The sequence below is a fragment of the Anomaloglossus baeobatrachus genome, chromosome 1 (genome assembly GCF_048569485.1).
Source record: "Anomaloglossus baeobatrachus isolate aAnoBae1 chromosome 1, aAnoBae1.hap1, whole genome shotgun sequence".
Taxonomy (NCBI): Eukaryota; Metazoa; Chordata; class Amphibia; order Anura; family Aromobatidae; genus Anomaloglossus; species Anomaloglossus baeobatrachus.
This window is the reverse complement of record NC_134353.1, coordinates 473,266,070-473,285,270: the sequence shown is the minus strand read 5'-3', so window position 1 is coordinate 473,285,270 and position 19,201 is coordinate 473,266,070. Positions and strand designations below refer to the sequence as shown.

Sequence of the window (19,201 nt, the reverse complement as noted above, 5' to 3'; positions counted from 1 at the left end):
CCTGCTGGGTGTGGGGCAGCGATTCACGCTGCACATTGTTCTTCCGGCAGTGTGCGCTCTGCCCGCGATCCACGTGACCGTTACCATGCCTACGCGTCCTGTACTTGCTTCCCTCCCCTCTGTGTTCAGAGCGGGCGGAAGTGACGTTGGACGCCGCAGCATGTGTTTCCGGTGCTGGATCGCGGCCATGAGCGCCGACGCTACTGCCTAGGTGAGTGTTATAAAAACCCATCTACACACACCCTTCACTACCCTCACGAAGAAGCCCTAGGCGAAACGGCCGTCAGGGTATTTATCCTTCCACCCACTTCAGTATGGTATTTGGCAGTCAGGCATTTGTTCCAATTGTTCCATTTTTGACTGCTTGTGTATCCTGTCTTTTCCCTGTTGCATTATACTTGGCTGGCACTCTTTTATGTATCTGAAAGCCAGCATATAATTATTTTCTGGGCAGAACTATTATCTTATCCAACTGTGATCTTACTGCCTGTTTATTTCTGGCTGATACTTTTCCATCTACTTTAAAAGCCAGCATATATATATAATTTATATATATTTTTTTCTTTAGGCAGTACTATTATCTTATTCTATTGTGATTTCACTGCCCTCTTACTCCTATTTCCTTTTAGGCATTTATATCTTCTTCATATGGGCAAGTGATTGATTTTTTTAAGAAATCTCACTTTAATATGGTTTTCTGCCTAAGAAAAGTCATTTTGGCAACATTTGTCATATGTATGTGCCAGCTTTAATATATTTCTTTACATCGATGGGGAAGTGCAATAATTGTTCATAATTTTGAGGTTTTACAAACCACTGCTTTGTCCTTTTAACTTTCTCCTTTGGTTTGCATAACATTTTTTCTTGTGGATATGCAATATATATGCTCTTTTAGGAGTTGTTTCCTGCTCTCAGCAAAGTAAAACATTTGTGGTTTACCGTGATACACACATACGTTTAGCGAAGTGGTTCATGGAAGGATTGTTTATTGGCAAAAATCCCCCATTATTCTATTTTCTCCAAAAAATGTTTTTTTTAAAAAAAAGATGTGTTTTTTTTTTTTAAAATGTCTACAATAAAATAATTCTGTTTTAATCCTTTGCTATTTACTCTGGTTACTACATCGGTGTTTTTCGATTCTAGAGTTAGCCTTACTGTGATTGGGCCATTAATTTGGTGTTGGAGTAACCCTTGCTTGCTGTGTTTTTAAAAAGGAGCCAAGATGAACAAGTCATAGTTCAGCAAAGACTCTGCTACCTACCCCGGTGTCATCCTGGGTACGGTTAAGGATGGCGTATTTTTGAACGTGCTTGATGCAAATCTACCTGTGAAGTGAACAACTGGGGAACAAGTGCTGCCACTGAAGTGGTGTGTATGGCCCGATTTTTGGAAAAAGGGGAGACTGTGTTTTACATAATTTTAGAAGGGCATGCCTTGCCTATATCTGTGTCTCCTCCTCTTTTTCCTTGTCCTGCTCTTTTGTTTTCGCATAAGTATATGTCATTGTAACTTTCCCATGTGTTTGTGTTGTGTTGGGAGTTGTTTGTCACCTTTTGAGGGTGTTTTCTAGGTGTTTTTATGTGTTTGTGATTGCCTCCCATTCATTTCTATGGGTTCGAGTAGTTCGCCGATCCGGTTCGCCAAACCGAATGCGAACCAGACCTCGGTTCGGAGACCGGTTTGCTCATCTCTATATAGGATCAAGGGAAGTCGGGGAAGCTTCATTTCCCATGTCCATTCCACGGTCTAGTGGAAAGTGGGCTTGAATGTGTGACCTTGGGAGTTCAAATCCCTATGGACGCTCCTGGAAATTTGCTCTGTCATGGTCCAATAGGCTAGTTGACTGGTCTATGAAGATGCCTATCTGTTTCCTTTGAATTGAGAGAGCATGTGTTGTATGTATTTCTTTAAGTTTGCCCTGTTGCGTCTGTTATGGCTATAGGATCAAGGGAAGTAGGGGAAGCTACATTTCCCATGTTCCTTCTATGGTCTAGTGGTAAGTTGGTGGTCTTGCATGTGTGATCTGGGGAGTTCAAATCCCAATGGACGCTCCTGGAAATTTCCTCTGGCGTGGACCAATAGTCTAGTTGACTGGTCTATGATGACGCTTTTCTGATTCCTTTGAATGGAGAGAGCAGGTGTTGTCTGTATTTCTTTTATTTTGCCCTGTTGCATCTGTTTTGGCTATAGGATCAAGGGAAGTAGGGGAAGCTGTATTTTCTATGTCCCTTTCATGGTCTAGTGGTAAGTTTGTGTTCTTGGATGTGTGACCTTGGCAGTTCAAATCCCAATGAACACTCCTGAAAATTTGCTGCTGTCATGGTTTAATAGGCTATTTGGCTGGTTTATGATGACACCTATCTGTTTCCTTTGAATGGAGAGAGCAGGTGACATGTTTTTTTTTTTTATTTTTGCCCTGTTCCGTCTGTTATAACTATAGGATCAAGGGAATTAAGGTAAGCTGTTCTTACCATGTTCCTTCCATGGTCTAGTGGTAAGCTTAAATCAACGGGAATTTCAGGCTCAACCACTTAATATAGGTGCTTCAGGGGAAAAAAAGCCATAAATAGTACATAACCCCAGCACTCAAAATGAAGGCAAGAGAATTATTTTGATGCAAGTGGATTTATTTGACACACTGCAAAAGTGAACCTTAGCCAGAGCAACACCACCGACGTTTCGGCGTAGAGCCTTTCTCAAGGTAGTTTCCTAAAAGGTGTGAACACAACAATAATGAGTGCATATATGTACAAGTGCAACATAAACTATATACAGGATAAATACAAAAATAGTACATTTGGAGAAAGAGCGTACATCAATGGTTACAGCTGGAATACGCGGGTCCCAAAGGACGACTGACATGCATAAAAAGTGGCAAGGTTCTTTCACAGTTGCAGAGTGTGCTCTAATAACATGAGAGAAATATCAATTAGTACAGGCATGATTCAAACAATGGGTACCATGGGGAAGCGTGACAAATGGTTTGTCAGGTAGAGGTACAAGCCAGGGTCAATATCCTGGGGTATAGGAGACAAATGCGAAGCAAAGGGAAATAATAGTCGTAGTGGTGGGTGCGAGACATGTATAGAAGAAAGAAAGAGAGAGAGAAGGGGAAAAAAAGGAGAGAGAGGGAGAGAGAAAGAGAGGGAGAGGGAGAGAGAGGGAAAGAGAAAGCACAGCTAAAGAGCATGGAGAGCATAGCAGCCAAAGGGACAACAGGACAACTACATACCGTATGTAGAGGAGTGACAGTGCCACTAAAGAGGATGGGTGAACGCCTGGAAGAGAAAATAGAATCCTGGTGAGGGCAAAATCCAGGTGCAGGAGTGGTGGGAGAACGAGGAGGGAGCGTTACCTGCAGTAACGGCCCGTGGAGGACAGCGGAGGCTGGGTGCGTGGCGGCAGTGGCGTGTGCTGGAGCCGCTGTGGAGCGCCATTATAAGGAGGAGGGGAAGCAAGATGGGAAGCGCGTCACATCCGGTGACGCGCCTGTGGAGGATTGATGGGTAGCGCGTCACTTCCGGTGACGCGCTGTGGAATGCATGCATGGAACGCAGCGCATGCCAGTGACACCAGCGGTCACATGATGCATGGGCGGGCACTGGAATGGGCGTGGGGAATATGGTGTGTGCACTGTGCTGGGCTGTGTATGGTGTGGAGAACTATGTATGAGTGACGTTACCTGCTCTGGGGCATGGAGGAGAGCGTGCCACTAGGGGGAGGTGCAGGAAAAGAGGGAATCAGCTGTGGAGGATCTGGAAGAGAAATAGAAAAAAGTCATTAATACACAAAAGCTGAAATGGGGCATTGTGGAACACAAAGTATACTGGAAAATCTAGCCACATGATATGCTAGGAAAAAAACATATAATTAACATATAATTAATATGGGAATACAGTGGGCATATAGAAAACTAATAGGCAAAATCACATTAGTATGGGAATACCGTTCGCAGTTAATGTTGGAATACAATTGGCATATAGGGTTACAAGAGGCCGGGTAAGATGGAAATTCAGATTCATTATATGCTAAGAAAAGAATACATTATTAAAGGACAATGGATAAGGGAAAGGCTACATAAAGGGAAATCAACCAAGTGCAGCCCCAAAAGGTGTTCACGTGGGGGTCTCATATTCCCTGTTGAGCCCTAGAGGCTCCAAGGTTTGTAAGGTATGGATGCAATAGGCCTCACGTTCTCTGAGTGTTCTAATACGATTGCCTCTGCGGCGAGGCTGATCGACATGCTCCAGAACCTGGAACCTAAGTTGTGGTATAGTATGGCCAGCCGTGATGAAATGTGCAGGAATCGGTAGAGCGGTCTGCTTACAGCGGATGGTGGATTTGTGCTTATTGATGCGGTCTCGGATATGTTGGGTGGTCTCTCCAACATACCCGAGACTGCAGGGGCACTTGATTAGGTAAACAACATAGTTGGACTCACATATAAGGTATCCCGGAATCGGGAACTTCTTTCCGGTGCGTGGGTGAGTGAAATATTCCACTTTGGTTATATGGGAACACTGTAAACAGTGTGTTACGCTCACCGAGGAGCGGCGAACGTCCGGAGGTGGACCCACTGGACCGTGCACCGGACTCCCCTGGGAAGGCCTAAATGCACGGCAGCCAGGAACCGGTAGTAGGAGTCTCTTGTAGGGCCAGGTGCAGCAAGGTTGTGACGTCCACAGCTGGCAGGACACGGAAACTGCACTGGAGATGCTCACAGCAGGTGACGTCCGCCGCAGGTACGGCATGGATAGTGTCCACGGCAGGTAGGGCACGGTGACGTCCACTGTCGGTATGAGCGGTGACGTCCACAGCAGGTACGGCACAGATAATGTCCACAGTAGGTAGGGCACGGTGACGTCCACTGACGGTATGAGCGGTGACGTCCCCAGCCGGAATGGTACAGATGGCACTACGGTGAGACAAGGGATTAGTACCAGGTAATAATGCACAGCAAACAGATAATAGCACAAGGGGTCTGGACACTGGCAAGGCTCTAATGGAAGCGTTTCTCGGGCGCCTGCTGCTGGGGGAGGTGAACCTAAATACCCAATAGGTAACAGGTGACCTCTGAGGTCACTTCCAGAAAACGGGGCATACAGCTTTAAGAAAGGGGGCGTGGCCTCGCGCACAGCCTAGAGTCAATTACTGCAGTTCTGTGTAAGGAAGGGAGACAGGAAGAGGCTGCAGCATGTCTGGAAGTAGGAGCAGCGCCTGCAGAGCCATGGGGCCGGTAAGAGGAAGACCGTCGCTGCCTGGGGCTATGACTGGGAGTGCTAGTGGGAGCCATGCTGGGACTGGGCACATGTGAGGGAGCGCGCCCCCCACGGGGTCTGGTGGGACCAGGCGCTACACAGTGCAAGCAAGGAAATGTGCCCTTTCGTTGGCTGGAAAAAACCGTTTGTTTTACCGTTGGTTTGGAGGGACCAATGTCGGCCCTAACTAGTGTGTCCTTCAGGTTATGAGGACGTTTGTAACAGATAAGTGGTTGGGAGTCAAATTCAGGAACGGAGGGATAGGCTTGGCGTAGGAGAGGCCAATGTTTGAAGATAATGCCGTTGATGAGGGGAGTGAATGGGTGGTATGTACTCACAAAAGGAATCCTTTTGTCATGTTGCTGTAATGCTGCCACCAGGGGGAGCCAGAGCTCTGCAGCAGATGACACTACACAGAGCAATGAGAACCAGGAAGGAAATGCACAGCAATCTCATGCACTGCCTAATCAGCACAGCTGAGAGGCAGAACTGCAGGGTATGTGAGGAATAGTGAGACAGGCTGGGTCAAACACCGTACGGGCAGAAGCAGGACCGGAGGAGCGAGCAGAAGCGAAGTCAAAGTCAGGCTAAGGTCAGTACCGGAGGAAGCAACCGAGTGGGGAAATAGGAGGGGGGACAAAGGACAGGAGGGACGACCAGGGGACAGATCAGAGACAAGGGCACGGGGGCACAGGAACAGACAGATCAGGATATCACTCACAGGACCAGCAATCACAGGCAAAGCAGAGCTAAGCTTATAGCCGGCGCTGGTTCACTGGAAGTGTCAGCTTTTAAGGCATCCAGGGGCCGGAGGTGAAGCCCGAGAGAAGGCTCCGCCCCCTAGCCATGTGGATAGGGAGGCGAATCATGACAGTACCCCCTCCTCAAGGGGGGCCACCGGACCCCCAGGCTTCCCAGGATATTTTCGGTGGAAAGCTGCAATTAACCGATCGGCCCGCACGGATCGAGCCGGCACCCAGGATCGGTCCTCCGGACCGTAACCCTTACAATGAATCAGATACTGGAGGGAACTACGAACCCAACGAGAGTCGATAATACGCTGAATTTCGTACTCCTCCTCACCGTCCACCAGTATCGGAGCCGGAGGGGTCTGAGAATCCACCACCGAAGGAACAAATGGCTTAAGCAAGGAGGTATGAAACACATTGGGAATACACAAGGTCTGGGGCAGTTGCAACCGAAAGGCCACCGGGTTGATCATTTCGATGATCTCATAGGGCCCTATAAACTTAGGACCCAACTTAGCAGATGGAACCCTGAGCCTGATATTCCGAGTGGACAACCACACTTTGTCCCCCACCTGAAAGGGGGGTCCCAGAGAACGGCGTTTGTCCGCTTGGCGTTTCTGGGACTGTTGAGCCGTCACAATGTACCGTCGTACCTCCTTCCACACCTCCCCCAGATGCTGAACGATGGAGTCAGCCCCTGGACACCCCGAATCCACTCTAGAGAAGGTCCCGAAGTGAGGGTGAAAACCGTAATTACAGAAGAAGGGAGAAGTTCCCGTAGACTGATGGACTCTGCTATTGAATGCAAACTCCGCAAGGGGCAAAAACGTACACCAAACCTCCTGCTGAGCAGAAACCAAGCACTGCAGGATTTGCTCAAGGGTCTGATTCGTCCTTTCCGTCTGCCCAATGGACTCGGGATGATAGGCGGACGACCAGGGGACAGAACACAGACAAGGGCACGGGGGCACAGGAACAGACAGATCAGGATATCACTCACAGGACCAGCAATCACAGGCAAAGCAGAGCTAAGCTTATAGCCGGCGCTGGTTCACTGGAAGTGTCAGCTTTTAAGGTATCCAGGGGCCGGAAGTGAGGCCCGAGAGAAGGCTCCGCCCCCTAGCCATGTGGATAGGGAGGCGAATCATGACAGTTGCATGATGGGAGCAGTAGAGGAAGGGGAGGGTTTGATATATGGTGGGTAACCCCTCGCAGAGAATTTCCTGTCCATGTCGTGGTGTCGTGAGTCCCTAGTGGTGGGATCTGAGACAATTCAGTCAACGCGGCAGTGCTGGGAATGAGGTAAAGATTTTTTGATGTGTCTTGGGTGACAACTGGAGTGTAATAGAAGGCTGTTTCTATCAGTTGGTTTGGTGTACAAGTCTGTGGAGAGAGAATGGTCGGGGTTGATGATAACTGTGGTGTCTAGGAAGCTGATGGAGTGGTCACTGTGCTGGAGGGTAAATGAAATGTTGTCCGCAGCATTATTAATGTCATCAAAAAAGGATTTAAGTGACGCTTCGTCACCAGTCCACATGAGGAAGATATGATCAATGAAACGTTTCCATAGCCTCACCTGTTGTTCGAATAGGGGGTGGGTGTAGATAAAGAGGTGCTCAAAGTGGTCCATAAAGATGTTTGCGTAAGGGGGTGCAACATTCAATCCCATCGCGGTCCCCTTGCATTGGAGAAAGAACTGGTCTTCAAATAGGAAAAAGTTCTTTATAAGGACCACTTCAAGCATGTCTAGGCAAAATGCCTTTTTGGAGGGTGAGAGGTCGGTATGGGTCTGAAGGAATGAGTCAACAGCCTGAATCCCTTCTTGGTGGCCAATACTTGCGTACAAGCTGGACACGTTGAGGGTGGCAAGCAAACAATCATCAGGAACCCTGGGGATGGATCTCAGTATGGATAGAAAATGGTTGGTGTCCTTAAGGTATGAGGGAATTTTTGGAATATGAGGAGTCAGTATTTTCTCAAGGGTGATGGAAATAGGGGACAGAAGGGAATTGGTGGATGCAACAATGTGGCGCCCGGGTGGAGCAGATAGATTTTTGTGGATCTTCGGGAGGGTATAATAGACGGGGGTGATAGGGTGACTGTTAATTAAGAATTTACTGAGTTTATCGTCAATGATGGCTCTTTGTTGGTAGTATCTCACTTTTTCATGTATGAGGGATGAGATGCTAGATGTAGGGTCACGTGGTAGTGGGCTATAAGTGGTAGTGTCTCCGAGTTGTTGACGAATCTCATCGGTGTAATATTTTTTGTCGGGAGCAACTATAGCCCCGCCTTTGTCCGCTGGTTTGATGATGTTTTTGTAATTTTTGAGGGCAGTTAAGGCCCTACGTTCATCAGGAGTCATATTGTTTTTAAGATGGAATGTACCCTTGCTGATGTCAGATGTTGTGAGTTGGACGTCCCTGGAGACCAAGTTGATAAAAGTCTCAACTGGGTGGTAACAGCGGGGGGGGGTTGGTAGTTGCTTAGGATTCTGAGATTAAGTCCCGTGAGCGTAAACTCGGTGGTAGAAGAGGGGGTCAAAGATGTGGAGGCCAGTGTACGGGTTTCAGGAATTTTGTTTGCAAAATGCGCTTTAAGGCGAAGGTTTCTGAAGAACCTGTTAAGGTCGTGCTCTAAATTGAAGGTACTGAACGAGGGGGTGGGGCAGAATAGTTGACTAGCCTATGATGACGCCTATCTGTTTCCTTTGAATGGAGAGAGCAGGTGTTGTGTATATTTCTTTAATTTTTTCCCTTTTGCGTCTGTTATGGCTATAGGATCAAGGGAAGTAGGGGAAGCAGTATTTCCCATGTTCCTCCCATGTTCCTTCCATGGTCTAGTGGTAAGCTTGTGAGTTTGAAACTTAATGAACGCTCCAGCATATTTGCTGTGTCATGGTTCAATGTGCTAGTTGACTGGTCTATGATGATGCTTATCTGTTTCCATTGAATGGGGAGAACAGGTGTCATGTGTATTTCTTTAATGTTGAGACTGTTACAGCTATAGGATCAAGGGAACTAGGGGATGCAGTATTTCTCATGTCCCTTCCATGGTCTAGCGGTAAGCATGTGAGTTTGGGAGTTTGAATCTCAATGAATGCTCCTGCATTTTTGCTGTGTTATGGTCCAATGAGCTAGTTGACTGGTCTATGATGATGCTTAACTGTTTGCATTGAACGTAGAGAGCAGGTGTCATGTGTATTTCTTTAATTTTTCCCTGTTGCGTCTGTTATGGCTATAGGACAAAGGGAAGTAGGGAAAGCAGTACTTCTCATGTTCCATCCATGGTCTAGTGATAAGCTTGTGCCATTGGATGTGTGAGCTTGGGAGTTCAAATCCCAATGGACGCTCCTGGAAATTTGATGTGTCATGATCCCATGGGTTATTTGATTGGTCTATGATGGCGCCTAACTGTTTTCATTGAATGGAGAGAGCAGGCGTCGTGTGTATTTCTTTAATTTTGCCCTGTTGTGTCTGTTATGGCTATAGGATCAAGGGAGGTAGGGGAAGCCATAATTCTCTTGACCCTTCCATGGTCTCGTGGTAAGCTTGTGATCTTGGATGTGTGATGTTTGGGAGTTTGAATCTCAATGGACACTCCTGCTTATTTGCTGTGTCATGGTTCAATGGGCTAGTTGACTGGCCTATGATGATGCCTATCTGTTTCCATTGAACGGAGAGAGCAGGCGTCGTGAGTAGTGATGAGCAAGTACGCTTGTCTCTACTCGGTACTCGTACGAGTATCACTGTACTCGGGCTACTCGGCGGGTACCGAGTAATCTTGCGATACTCGTGCTGTACTCGTGGTCTTCATCCCTGCATGTTGGCGCTCTTTTGAGAGCCAGACCTCATGCAGGGATTGGCTGGCAGACCACTGCAATGCCACAGCCCTGTTAGTTGTGGAATTGCAGTGATTGGCCGGCCTGCACAACGTGACCGAGCCTTTATACCGGCGGGCGCGCTGTGCTCTGCACACAGCCATCCAGACAGTCAGTGCAGGGAGAGTGTTGCTGCTTCAGGGAAAGGTTTGCGGCCCTTTATAGTTATTTCCGTAGCAGGGCTGCAAACAGTGTGACCAGAAGTCCTTCTCAGGACTATTGTAGTTGTATACAGGCAGGCAGGGTATAGCCAGGTCGGAGTACAGGAGAAGAGTCCTTCTCAGGACTATTGTAGCTGTATACAGGCAGGCAGGCAGGGTATATAGCCATTCCTAGTGGTGACCGTATACCAGCCTTCATCATACAGTTAGGTCCAGAAATATTTGGACAGTGACACAATTTTCGCGACTTGGGCTCTGCATGCCACCACATTGGATTTGAAATGAAACCTCTACAACAGAATTCAAGTGCAGATTGTAACGTTTAATTTGAAGGTTTGAACAAAAATATCTGATAGAAATTGTAGGAATTGTACACATTTCTTTACAAACACTCCACATTTTAGGAGGTCAAAAGTAATTGGACAAATAAACCAAACCCAAACAAAATATTTTTATTTTCAATATTTTGTTGCGAATCCTTTGGAGGCAATCACTGCCTTAAGTCTGGAACCCATGGACATCACCAAACGCTGGGTTTCCTCCTTCTTGTTTGTTTTAATGTTTTGTTTATTGAAGCAAAAAATAAAAATACACAGTCATCAGAAAGCACAGTCTTAACTAATATTATTACAATTGCATCGGATGCTTCCCATTTTATCTCTATGACTCAGATTACTTATGTGTTGTCTGAGCTTTCCAAATAATAGACTTAACCATCAGGTTGTGGGAAAGACTGAACTAAATTATTAGCCTGGTTTCTGTATTAATATGAAACAGTTTTTAACAACAAGTACCATAGGAACTAGAAGTAGGGGGGGAGCTAGAATCTAGGAGAGCGAATTTTTATCACATGAAATTCAGTTACGGGTTTAGAGTTAAAGGGTTCAAGAGACGAAAAGAAAGGGGGAAGAGATAGAAAGGAAAGAAGAAAGGAGAGGATTTTGGTCTTAGGTCCATTCAATCCGTGGCAAGGGTGGTCAGACAGCTGTCATTCATCTCATTGGTGGGGGGAAGAATGACTTACATTCCCCTATGTTGCCGTCTGCGAAGTAACTACTGAGAATTGAGGTTTAGACTTATAGGCCTGCCAAGCCTTCCAGACCTGGAGGAAAGAGAGCATATTTTGACGTGAAAGGGCTGAGAGTTCTTCAACATGATATAATTGATCAATCTTCAGCAAGAGCTGCGTGAGAGTGGGAATTTTCGTTGTGCGCCACAATTGGGCTATGAGAAGTTTACAAGCTGAGCCTACAAATGACGCCAGTTTCGAAGAAGCTTTATCTTTAGGCCACATTGGGAAGTTCAGAAGCATTTGTCCAGGTTCCAGAACCCCCTTTTTGCCTGTGAGGTCAAATATTAACTGTGATGCTATCAGCCAGAAGGTCTGGATAATCAGGCATGTCCACCACACATGTAAATATGTTCCCTTGTCCTTCTCGCATCGCCAGCATTGATCTGAGATGGAAGAGCTCCACGTACTAGACGAGGTGGGGACAATGTACCATCTCGCAATCACTTTGAATGAATTCTCTTGAACTCTCACACAACACGACGGACCGTGTGAGGCATTGTAAATTTGGCTCGTTTGTAAATCGGTAAATGTAGTACTCAGGTCCCTTTCCCATCTTAGTATATATGCTCTCTTTACCACCAGTTTTTTTGTAAGCAGGGTATGGTATAAGTTAGAAAGAATTTTCCTGGGGGCCCGGGTTTGCATGCAGAAAGATTCAAATGTAGTTAAAGGTCTGTCGAGAAGGGTATGAGGTAATAATGGCTGGATCACATGTTTCAACTTCGTATGATGAAGAAATGTGAGCTTAGAGAGGCCAGGGTTCATACCCATCTCCTGTTCAGATATCAAAGAGCCGTCCACCAAAAGATCAGCTAACGGAACATTCACATTGGTCAGGAATGTAGATTTCCTGGACGCGGCTTGGTTTACATCGGCATCTAGTATGTCGGAAACTTGGGTTAAAGGGGAGAGAGGTGGGGCCAATATCTCCCTGTTTTCCTTCCATTTGTGCAAAAGAGTTCTTGTAAGTTCATTTGTAAAGGATCTTTTATCTCTCTGGTTAGGAGGGGAAAGTAGCATAGCTCGTAGAGGGGTGGGGGCTAGGTATTCTTCTATAGATATCCACAATTTACTCAATGGGTGCCTGATCCAGTCTACCGTTCTGGAAAGGACGGCGGCTTGGTAATATAACGATATATTGGGTAATCCCATGCCCCCTTTGTCCTTTGGAAGGTTCAATGTTTGGAAGTTGATTCTCGGTTTATGTTTGTTCCAGACGTAATTGGAGATTAAGGAGTTACATTGAGAGAGAAAAGCTGTGGGAATTGGTATGGGTAACATTTGAAAGAGGTAAATAAACTTTGGGAGTATAATGCTTTTAATTAAATTTTTCCGGCCCATCCACGAAAGGAAGGGAGCCTTCCACGAGGCTATTTGTGCGGTAAGTTTAGGAAGAAGGGGCTTCTAGTTGAGATCAAACAGGGACTTGAAGGTTTTCCCCAACTTAATGCCTAAGTATGTTATGTGACTATTTGGCCATCGAAAAGGAAACGAGTTTTGGAGAGATTTAGTAACTTTACTGGCGATATTAATGCTTAATGCTTCTGATTTAGATAGGTTAATTTTGAAGTTAGACCAGCGGCCATATTCCTCTAATAATTTCATAAAGGCAGGGAAACCCCTCTCCGGCCTGGACATTACCACCAACAAGTCGTCGGCAAAGGCGACGGACTTGTGGTGAACTCCCTGCAGGTTAAACCCCTCGATGTCCCGGTCCTGTTGAATGGAGGTTAGCAGTGGCTCCATGGCCAAGACAAAGAGTAGGGGGGATAAGGGGCAACCCTGCCTTGTGCCATTTTTAATGTCAAGGGGGTCGGTGAGAGTATTGTTTATTTTAATCCTGGCCGTGGGGGATGTGTACATCTGTAGGATTGCGCGTATGGTATCTGGGGGAAAGTGGAAGGCCTCCAGCATCCCCTGCAAGAAGGTCCAGTCCACCCTGTCAAACGCCTTTTCGGCGTCCATTCCCAGCAGCACCAGAGGCAGCTTATGAGTCCTGGCGTGTTGCATTAAGTTTATTACTCTTAGCGCGTTATCCTTCCCCTCTCTACCTCTGACAAAACCTGATTGTTCTGGGGAGATGAGATCTGGAAGGATACCTGCCACTCGGTTAGCAATTAAACTAGCATATATCTTTAGGTCCACATTCAAGAGTGAGATGGGCCTATAGTTTCCACAACACTCCGGATCTTTCCCGTCTTTGTGTATTAATGATATATGCGCCTCTAGTGCTTGCTTGGGTATAGGGTCGCCGTGCAGAAGAGCGTTGCATGATGCTAAGAGATGATCCCCCAGTATATCAAAGAATTTTTTATAGTAGATAATGGGAAGGCCATCTGGGCCTGGAGCCTTCCCCACGGGGCACCTGGACAGGATGGACTGAACCTCAGCTCGAGAGAACGATTTTTCTAGGGACGCCTGCTGTAATTTAGAGAGTTTCGGGAGATTTAATTTAGCTAAGTAGTTTTGTATACCACATTTCCTCTTGTCTTTCTCCGTTGCCGACTCTTCTGGCCGAATTTGATATAAATTTTTATAAAAACGAAGGAATTCGTCCGAGATTTGGGAATAGTCTTGCGTACGGTGACCCTGTGAGGTTTTAATTGCATGTATGAACGTACGAGCCTGTCTTTTTTTTATCATGGACATCATAAGTTTAGAAGCTTTATCCCCATGGAGGAACATACGATTCCTCCAACTGAGATAAAATTTAGCCGATTGTTTATTAAGTATATCCTTAAGTTCCACACGTTTCGCAGTCAGTTGTTCTAATGTCTGTTGGGAAAGGGACTTCTTATGCTGAGCCTCCAACGTGGCAATCTCAGCATACAGAGTCTGCAAGAACAATTTCCTCTGCTTGTTGAGGTGTGAGGAAATGGAGATCAATTCTCCCCTAATGACCGTCTTATGCGCTTCCCACAACATTGGGGCCGCAATATCTGGTGTCTTGTTCTCTGCAAAATAATTACGGAGACATTCAGATATGCGTTTCTTATTTTCTTCCGAGGAGAGAATTGATTCATTCAATCTCCACGTACGGTGAAGCCAATACGGCCTCAGGAGTGAGAAACTAACTGAAACATAAGCATGGTCAGAGTAAGGTGTTGATTGGATCTCTGAGTCATTGACATTGGGTAGTAAATGCCTAGGTAGAAAAATGTAGTCTAGCCTGTGGTATGATTTATGAGGATTAGAGAAGAATGTAAAGTCTTTGGTTGTGGGGTGTTGATAGCGCCAGATATCTATCAGAGAGAGGGAATGGAGAGAGCATTTAATCCGAGATAGGTCCCTTAAAGAGAGGTGACTTTTTTTTGCAGTGGAGTCTAGTTTGGGCTCCATAGCCACATTAAAGTCACCGCACAGTATTGGAGTACCTTCTGAAAAAATGCGGAATTTTTTGAGCGTGGACATCAACCAACGAATCTGTTTGACATTCGGGGCATATACATTCCCTAGGGTTACCATAGAGCCGGCTAACATACCCTTGACGAAAATATATCGGCCCTCTGGGTCAATAGCGACGTCTTGAGCTAAAAAGGGTATATCTTTAGCGAGGGCTATGGAGACCCCTCTAGAACCTTTGCGTGGGGAGGGGGCGTGGAACCACGTGTTGTAGTGTGCTTTGTTAAAGCTTGGGATTTTGCCTTCACGGAAATGCGTTTCTTGGAAGAATATCATGTCTGCGTGCTTCTTTTGTAGGCTATGCAAAGTCTGTGACCTTTGTATGGGGGAATTTAATCCATGTGCATTAAGGCTTATTGCCGTAAATACCTTATGATGTGATGCCATGATGATACAAGCGGAAGGACCTTCTGTTCTTTTTCCATCGAGATGAATGGACCAGACCTATGACCAATGGGAGAGTAGAAGAGATAGAGAGACTGGGGGGTAGAGAGAGGTTCAAAGGAGAGCAGGGTTTTAGTATCAACATTTTCAACTACTTGAAATTCAAACAAATAAGAGTGTGCATCAAGAGGGAGCAAAAAGTGCAGAACCCCTGTAATAACTTCGTGTTTTAAGCTAGCATAAACAGTTATATACAACAATAGACCCAATCAAAGACCCCTTCAGGGGGGCTCGCCTTCAGAGTTCATCTGGAGTTTCTTCGCCGCTTTGCGTCTGGATCTGTGGGTCTTTGGGGTGAGGCTATGCCATGGTGCCGGATCTGGAAGCATTTGTAGTGTAGACGCCGAACGATGAATTTCCAGCTCCGGGTATTTCTCCAATGTGATCCCCAAATCTTCACAGATCCGTCTTATCTCCGCAGAAGTTTTGGCTTGGTAGTGTTTTCCATTAGCAGATATAGCGATGCCAAATGGAAATAACCAGCCGTACGGAAACTGGCGTTGGCGTAACACTGCTGTGAAGGGTTGTAGCAATCTCCTTTTGGTCAGGGTGGTGGAAGCAAGGTCCTGAAAAATCTGAATTTTAGAGCCTTCATGACTTATAGACTCCGCTTCTCTGGCTTTTTTAAGAATAAGTTCTTTAATTCGGTAATCCAGGAAGCGGCATATGACATCCCTTGGTGGTTCCCCTTGTTTGAGTCGGGGTCTCAAAGATCTATGAGCTCTTATCAGTTCCAATGTTGGAGCAGGGTCAGAGTCCATCAGGTCAGAGAAGATGCCCTGTAGGGTCGGGATCAAAGCTTCATTTGCTACCGATTCTGGAAGTCCCTTTAATCTGAGATTGTTTCGCCTTTCTCTGTTTTCATGATCTTCCAGAATGGCATGAATTTGATTGATATTATCCTCCTGTTGGCGAAGACAGGAGATGACAGTGTTGGAAGTGGAGGTTAATGTGGCTTGGGCCGCTTCCAGGGATTCCACTCTGTGTCCAATTTGGCCGATTTCTTGTTTAATATCTGATAGCTCCCCTGCCACCGGTTCCAGCGCATTTTTGAGGATCCGTTTTATAAAAGATCTTGAGATGGGGAGACTCTTGCTATTATCAGCACCTTCAGTGTCACTTTCATCGTCATCTATATCTTGTACATCATTAGTAGACATGCTTTGGGGGCTGCCTGTTTTAGCATCAGCTGTATGGAGGTGTTTTTTGAGAAACTTATCGACATCAGCCTGGGTAGTGGATTTAACTGGTCTGGGCAGAGAACTGGCTCGTGCGTTGCCGATTTTGACCATGTTAAAGTCAGACATAAGTGGTTTTATGCTTGAGAGAATGAATAGTAGGGGTTAGGTCACTCCGCTCCCTCCAGGTAGCACTGATTTTAGAACATTATACTCCCTCAAAGAGGGGGAAGGAGGCGAGAAGAGAGTGTCTCTATGTTAGAGGTACGTCTGTGTGACCCCTCTCTATATCGTCTCCACCAAAAGGTCTCTCTTGTAGCCTCGGTGCCCGTAATGGTGTGTGGAGCCGGAACTTAAGAAATTTTACTTGCCGCCAGCCAACTTGCCACGTAATGGAAGCCCAGACCTGAGTCGACAGAGCACCCTGCAGTGTGGGGGGGTACAGAGCAACCCCCTATGGCTCTTAATGTCCCTGTGTAGATTTGAGAAGGGGTCCCCCTGAACAGGGTCCGTTCCCCTATCTTCACCCTCCACCAGGCTGGATTCCAGTGTGGGGTAATTTGTTTGGCGTCTCCCACTCAGCACTGGCCCCTGAGCTCCTGTGAAATCAACCCTCAGCAGCGTGACCGGTCGCTGGGCCACGAGGGGAAGCTATGGAGGGGGACGTCGGGGTGCCGGGTGCACGCGGCTGGGTCCGGTCGGCGCTGCAGGCTGGTACCAGGGCTCCGGTGCGGGGGAGCAGCGGGCGTGTAGCCGGACGACAAGGAAGGACTCACTCACAGCCAAATCTTCTCCCCGGACACTGCAGAATCTCCCGAAGCGCCGCTCACAGCCGTCGCGAGATCTCCCGCCGCGTCTCAGAAACTCCACGCGGCCTCTCCAGGATCCCCCGCGGCCCGCAGTTCCTTCACTCCGGTCCCGCCGTCTACCAGACTGGTGAGTGACGAGGCTCCCGATCTCAGCAGGCCTTCCGGTTTGCACCCGCGGTCTGTGGGGCCGTAGCGCTGTCTACCGTCCTCAGGGCCGGGCGGGTGTTCACCTAAGATGGCGGCGGCACTCTCCCCGTTGTTACCCGGGACGTCGGGCAAGACTGGTCCGGGACGAGGGGGAGGGTGAGGATCGTCAGGTCCCCTGGTCCCAGTCCGCTCCCTCTGAGCCCACAGGTGGTTTCTTTATTTCCTCCGGCGGGTGTCTGCGGTTCTCTGGGACCACGCTTCTCGGGCCTCGCCACCTCCAGTGCCCTGTCCGGCCACAACGTTGGAGGGTTCCCAGGAGGTGCCCCTATGGGTGCAGCCGACAAATAAGGGTCTCTCCCCTCCCGGGGTGCTCTGGGGACCTGGATGGGGGAGCTAGACGGGGATATTTTCCGTCGGGGAGCTGGATGTCAGTTGATGGTTCAGGAGCTCCCACATCCACGTCTGCCTCTGACAGCGGCCATTTTGGACTCCCGGTTTCCTCCTTCTTAATGCTTTTCCAGGCCTTTACAGCCGCAGCCTTCAGGTCTTGCTTGTTTGTGGGTCTTTCCGTCTTAAGTCTGGATTTGAGCAAGTGAAATGCATGCTGAATTGGGTTAAGATCTGGTGATTGACTTGGCCATTGCAGAATGTTCCACTTTTTTGCACTCATGAACTCCTGGGTAGCTTTGGCTGTATGCTTGGGGTCATTGTCCATCTGTACTATGAAGCGCCGTCCGATCAACTTTGCGGCATTTGGCTGAATCTGGGCTGAAAGTATATCCCGGTACACTTCAGAATTCATCCGGCTACTCTTGTCTGCTGTTATGTCATCAATAAACACAAGTGACCGAGTGCCATTGAAAGCCATACATGCCCATGCCATCACGTTGCCTCCACCATGTTTTACAGAGGATGTGGTGTGCCTTGGATCATGTACCGTTCCCTTTCTTCTCCAAACTTTTTTCTTCCCATCATTCTGGTACAGGTTGATCTTTGTCTCATCTGTCCATAGAATACTTTTCCAGAACTGAGCTGGCTTCATGAGGTGTTTTTCAGCAAATTTAACTCTGGCCTGCCTATTTTTGGAATTGATGAATGGTTTGCATCTAGATGTGAACCCTTTGTATTTACTTTCATGGAGTCTTCTCTTTACTGTTGACTTAGAGACAGATACACCTACTTCATTGAGAGTGTTCTGGACTTCAGTTGATGTTGTGAACGGGTTCTTCTTCACCAAAGAAAGTATGCGGCGATCATCCACCACTGTTGTCATCCGTGGACGCCCAGGCCTTTTTGAGTTCCCAAGCTCACCAGTCAATTCCTTTTTTCTCAGAATGTACCCGACTGTTGATTTTGCTACTCCAAGCATGTCTGCTATCTCTCTGATGGATTTTTTCAGCCTCAGGATGTTCTGCTTCACCTCAATTGAGAGTTCCTTAGACCGCATGTTGTCTGGTCACAGCAACAGCTTCCAAATACAAAACCACACACCTGTAATCAACCCCAGACCTTTTAACTACTTCATTGATTACAGGTTAACGAGGGAGACGCCTTCAGAGTTAATTGAAGCCCTTAGAGTCTCTTGTCCAATTACTTTTGGTCCCTTTAAAAAGAGGAGGCTATGCATTACAGAGCTATGATTCCTAAACCCTTTCTCCGATTTGGATGTGAAAACTCTCATATTGCAGCTGGGAGTGTGCACTTTCAGCCCATATTATATATATAATTGTATTTCTGAACATGTTTTTGTAAACAGCTAAAATAACAAAACTTGTGTCACTGTCCAAATATTTCTGGACCTAACTGTATCTGGGGCGGGTGTACACAGTCTAAAACAGTCCTGATAGTGTCAGACTTCTCAGTAATTGTCGCTACTAAAAAGCTGTTAGGTTCTTAGTGCGTCTGTGCATGCATTTAAAAACCGCACGTGTGTGCCTGTCGGAGGCAGCGTACAGGTGCACTTGTGTGCATTTTGCACAAACTTGGATATAACGCACAAGTCTAGTGAATAATACACGTCAGCAGTGTCTGATAGTGTCAAACTTCTCAGTAATTGTCGCTCCTAAAAACCTGTTAGGTTCTTAGTGCGTCCGTGCTTGCA

The 19,201-nt window shown here is 46.9% G+C and overlaps 1 protein-coding gene across 2 annotated transcripts in view; it reads right to left on the bottom strand.

Moving 5' to 3' along the window:
- Nucleotides 1–2,619: 2,619 nt before the first annotated feature.
- LOC142295094 (uncharacterized) overlaps nt 2,620–19,201 on the bottom strand; it is a 29,950-nt gene continuing 13,368 nt past the window's right edge. The window contains exons 2-6 of one of the 2 annotated variants that reach the window (XM_075338166.1): nt 4,442–4,915; nt 3,683–3,755; nt 3,233–3,278; nt 2,815–2,905; nt 2,620–2,709 (exon numbers count right to left, since the gene is read on the bottom strand). In XM_075338166.1, coding sequence (XP_075194281.1) covers nt 2,816–2,905; nt 3,233–3,278; nt 3,683–3,755; nt 4,442–4,915 — 683 coding nt within the window. In that variant the 3' untranslated portion in view covers nt 2,620–2,709; nt 2,815. Of the gene's footprint in view, nt 2,710–2,795; nt 2,906–3,232; nt 3,279–3,682; nt 3,756–4,441; nt 4,916–19,201 lie in introns of both variants that reach the window. The other variant, XM_075338172.1, reaches the window with a different exon arrangement.